Source organism: Galeopterus variegatus, unplaced genomic scaffold (assembly GCF_000696425.1).
Source record: "Galeopterus variegatus unplaced genomic scaffold, G_variegatus-3.0.2 Scaffold9195, whole genome shotgun sequence".
Taxonomy (NCBI): domain Eukaryota; kingdom Metazoa; phylum Chordata; class Mammalia; order Dermoptera; family Cynocephalidae; genus Galeopterus; species Galeopterus variegatus.
Genome location: NW_007735306.1, coordinates 67736 through 72275, shown reverse-complemented (window position 1 = coordinate 72275; position 4540 = coordinate 67736). Strand labels below are relative to the sequence as shown.

Genomic DNA, 4540 nt, shown 5'->3' with positions numbered 1-4540 from the left:
TGCAGAAGCAACAGTACATTAATTTAAACACCAGGTCACAGTAGCTGGTCATCTGACATCACGCAACCCTGATGTGGTACTCAGAGAAGGATGCATCTCCCATTTAAACTGACTCTAACAGGAGGTGGAAATCATAAAAGCCAGGTTAGGGACATTTTGCAAAACAACTGCCCTGGATACTAGAAAATGGTCCATGTTCTGCGGACACAGGAAAGCTGAGGAACTGTCCAAGAATTGGAGGTAGAAGGGACAGGGACCGGCTCACTGAGAGCAGTGTGTGATCCTCGGTCAGATTCCAGACGAGGAACACGATCTGTGGTGGGAACATTGGGTTCAGGTTCATGTCCTATCGAGGTGTGAGGGTTGTGTTGTGGCTGGATGGGGCACATCTGTGTCCCCAGGAGAGGTCTGGCTGGTCAGCGAGGAGAAGGTCATTCTCACTTCCAGGTTTGCTCAGCTGGGGAGGAGCGGGAACAGGGCAGCCACAAATGTGGCAAAAGTGGACAGGGCAGGACACCAAGCACTGATATAGTTTTAAAAAAAATCCTTTGCTCTTATACACCTCAGAGTGGACAACTAAACCTTGAAAAATATTAAAACAAAAGCAGGTCAGTTTGGGGTGAGAATGCTCTGAGTGGACCCTGCGGGACCCCAGATGGCATTTCCCAGACTCAAGTGAAGACGCAGACCCAGGTTAGAGACCCTTCGTGCTACAAATGTGGCAACACCTTTTTATTTAGAGTAAGATGTGTTAACATCCAGCATGACAAAATTTGTACAAAGTTCACAATTTAAAAATGAAGTATCACAGCAACTTGTGATTCCACACATTTATAGCAAAATTAAAGTGTCGACAAACCCATGCCGTGTAGTACAAAAATAAATTAAACTTCAGTTCCACAGAGAGCACAATAAATAGTTTATACAAAATTCTGTCTTAGTAAATGATTACTTAAATTAACTTAGAAATGAATATGAACAATAAGTTATAATAAATAAACTCTGATGACTCACAATAATTCCATATGAAAGGTCAGCATTCTCATATGTGACACTTTGTGATCCCTATATAATAGTCACAGATAACTTTTGATTTGATATTATGTACCAACGTTAGATGAGCAGCAGATTTGTGCTTAAAATCCCTTTCCATTGTACATAGGTGATAACAATAAGAATCCAAAACTGATACTACCTATTACTCTACTAAAAGCATTACTATATTGGGAAAGAAGCTGCAGACACGACGCGGTGGGGAAATGCATATGCCGTTATGAACAATGGCGGCCCTAAGAGAGGCTTGGGCCCTGGACCATGTATATGGCGTCAGGTGACAGCAAGCACCTTGCTTCAGCTCTCAAAAAGGCAATTCTGAGCATGGCAGCTACAACTAATAGCACAACAGAAAGAGGGCGCTGTACAGAGAAGGTCCTACAGAGCCCCAAAGTAATTACATAATCTTTTCCCAGCTAGTTATTAAAGTCCTTGTGGAAAACTGTCAGCTTTTGTACAGTGAGCAATATAAAGTGCCGCTGGGATATACATATATTTATACATATATATATATACCGAGGTTGAGTATTGTATCAGAATATTTGTTGTGAGATCCCTGTAGTCTCCCTTAGCAACATTATTGGGTCAGCCGCGAGGCTTCCTCTGTAATTCCTCCGGGTTCAGTGTCACAGGCTGCTGACACAAGGAATGCACACCTCCGTACGGGTGTGTAGCACACGGTAAGTGCAAATAGTCGACTGGCACATTGTGGGGACAATGACCCTGTAAGTCCTGTTCTGCTAAAAATATTTTTTTTTATTTTTACAAAACCCATCTTTTTTTTTTTATTTCATAACAAAATTTTAAAGTACTTTTGTACTTCCTGCATAACATCAAGACATGGAAGGAAGAGATGCTCTTAAGCGTAAATCAAGTCAACGTCAGAAAACACAACACATCGTCCAAGGACTACTCAGCAGGGGAAACGCAGCAATCGAAAGTGGTCTTATGCATACATATAGTGCAGTCGTCTGGATAAAACATCAGATCTTGAAGGTATAAACAAGTCTACGATGATCTAGTTTAAAGCAAAAAAGTGCTGAAATATATTTAGTTACTTTTAAAGTCTGATTGCGTTCATTCTTAGACTAGGTCACGACAAATCAAAGAAGGCTACCCCACGGCCGAGCGCAGGCCGAGGGCTCAGCCGCTCTCCAGCGAAGGGTGGGCCATGAACGTCGCTGTAAGAGTACTCTGAGTGGACCAAACGCTACTCAAAGTCAAGTCTGGGTGGGGGGCGGGGAGGGAAACTTTACTGAGCTGCTTTCCCACCCGATCCAGCAGAAAATTCAGTCCAGTAACCAGAATACTCACAAATCATTTGCTTTTTCCTTCAATTGTGAAATAATAAGAGTAATAACAATAATTATCCATAATGATTTTAAAAGTAAAAAGGGGAAATAAATGCTCTTAAATGATCTTTTAGCTTAAATCGAAAACACACAAATTCTGTTAGATAAACTACATAGCAATAACAGACAGTTCAGAGGGGCATGAAACTTTAGAGGAGATAAGAGAAGGTTGTTCCAAAGTTTATTGAAAATGGAAAAGGAAATCTTCGTGTTGTCCACCTCTGATAAGCTCCATAGTCACACCATGTAATGTTTAGGAGTTAATTTAAAAGTGCTGTTTAAGCTGCTTTGAATCTTCTGCCAAGTTTCCATGGCTTGATGTTGTCTTACAATAAATTACTTATTTCATTTCTTACAGTTAATCCATATGCCATTTCCTTGGAATGCAAAAAACCTGATTTATTGCCCCCACCATACACCATCCTCCTAAAACAAACAAACAAAAAAATCACATAATATTTCCAAGCATTGTTCAAAAATAAAGCATTTTTGCAACCAATTCTTGCTATGAAACAATATGCACACAAAATGTATTTCTTAAATTCCATAAAGTCCTCCAACATGAGGCAGAATGATAAAGTCTCAAAAGTGGCTGCGAGGCCACAACATGATCATTCAAAGTTGTTTTTTTTTTTTTAATTTTTGTCCATTTCAGTTCAAAATACTAAAACATTTAATTACTTAAGCATTAAAAAGAATGTACACTCTATTTTGATCGATAAAGTCTCAAAAGTGGCTGCGAGGCCACAACATGATCATTCAAAGTTGTTTTTTTTTTTTTAATTTTTGTCCATTTCAGTTCAAAATACTAAAACATTTAATTACTTAAGCATTAAAAAGAATGTACACTCTATTTTGATCGGCTTACCTCTTCAGAAATATATATACCCCCAAATGTGCATACATTAGCAGCTATAAACATTACATGGCATAACACACTATGTCAGCTTATATGAAAACGTACAAAATGTGAATGTATTCAAAAACTATTCTGCAGGTGCTATCTTCAAAGCAAGACATAAAATCATTATGAAGTCTTGTAAGCATAACACTGTTCCAAACAGAAATAAATAGATAACACTTTCTGGTAAATTACAGCAGCAAGAAACAAGAGGCATCCTTTTTTAAGCAAGAGTTTCATCACTAGAGCAGCTGTTCAGACCTGAATTCCTCTCACAGCCTGCTTTATATTTTCCAGTAGGGCTTTATTTTCTGGACTCTGATAACGGTCTTGATTTGTATACATTTCCGTCAAAGTAGTCACGTAAGCATCAAAATTTTGTTCATTGATTGGATCCTACGAGATATTAAATAGTAGTTCATATACAACTTTTATTTTCTTAATAGTATATTCACAAAAGCATAAAATAGTATAATAGCATAGGGCCACTGTTTCTATAATATTTAAAAGCCTATTCTGAGCACACTTAATTTTATGGGATCAGCCCCACCAAGGTGTCTAGTAGTTAACGTTATGGTTTTGGGGTGGAAACCATGGAAATAATAATAAAAGAGACATCTAGGCTGTGGTGAGCTGTGGAGACCTCCAAACTCCTGTCTTGCTCCGTCAGTCACTTACCATGTGTGGCAGCTGGATGTTGGCCAGGCTGTGGATCAGGGACTGGCTCAGGTTGGCCAGCTCGTGCAGAAGAGACTCGTTCTGCTGCTCGATCACTTTGTTCTCCTCCTCGATGGTCTTCAGGTTGCTCTCCATCGTGGTGATCTGATGGAGAGCAAATTCGAAATGACATGTAACACAACAGTCCAGGACCTTGGTGCTTAGATCAAAAGCCTGCGCAGCTGAAAGCTGGTCCTTTGAAGAGTCTGATTTTTATGCTTTGATTGAAAATCAAATTGAAAATTTGGTAACTGACAGGGGTGGAATGGGAGGCCATGGTGTTAAGTAGGCCAGGCACAGAAAGACAAATACTGCATGATCTCACTCATATGAGGAATCTAAAAAAGTAAATAAATAAAAGAAAAGAAAAAGAAAAAAATGTGGTTCCCACAGAAGTAGAGTAGAACAACGGTCACCAGAGGCCTGGAGGGGACTGGAGTTAAGAAGTGATGGACTGGGCCGGCCCGGTGGTGCACTGCTACAGTGCGCCGCTTGGGAAGCGCGGCGGGGCTCCCGC

General features: G+C 40.0%; 1 protein-coding gene across 2 annotated transcripts in view; it reads right to left on the bottom strand.

The window, feature by feature from the left end:
- Positions 1–704: 704 nt before the first annotated feature.
- The window catches only part of LOC103609101 (myelin transcription factor 1-like protein), a 62517-nt gene continuing 58681 nt past the window's right edge, over positions 705–4540 (bottom strand). The window contains exons 7-8 of one of the 2 annotated variants that reach the window (XM_008593466.1): positions 3985–4128; positions 705–2831 (exon numbers count right to left, since the gene is read on the bottom strand). In XM_008593466.1, coding sequence (XP_008591688.1) covers positions 2805–2831; positions 3985–4128 — 171 coding nt within the window. In that variant the 3' untranslated portion in view covers positions 705–2804. Of the gene's footprint in view, positions 2832–3162; positions 3703–3984; positions 4129–4540 lie in introns of those variants that run through there. The other variant, XM_008593465.1, reaches the window with a different exon arrangement.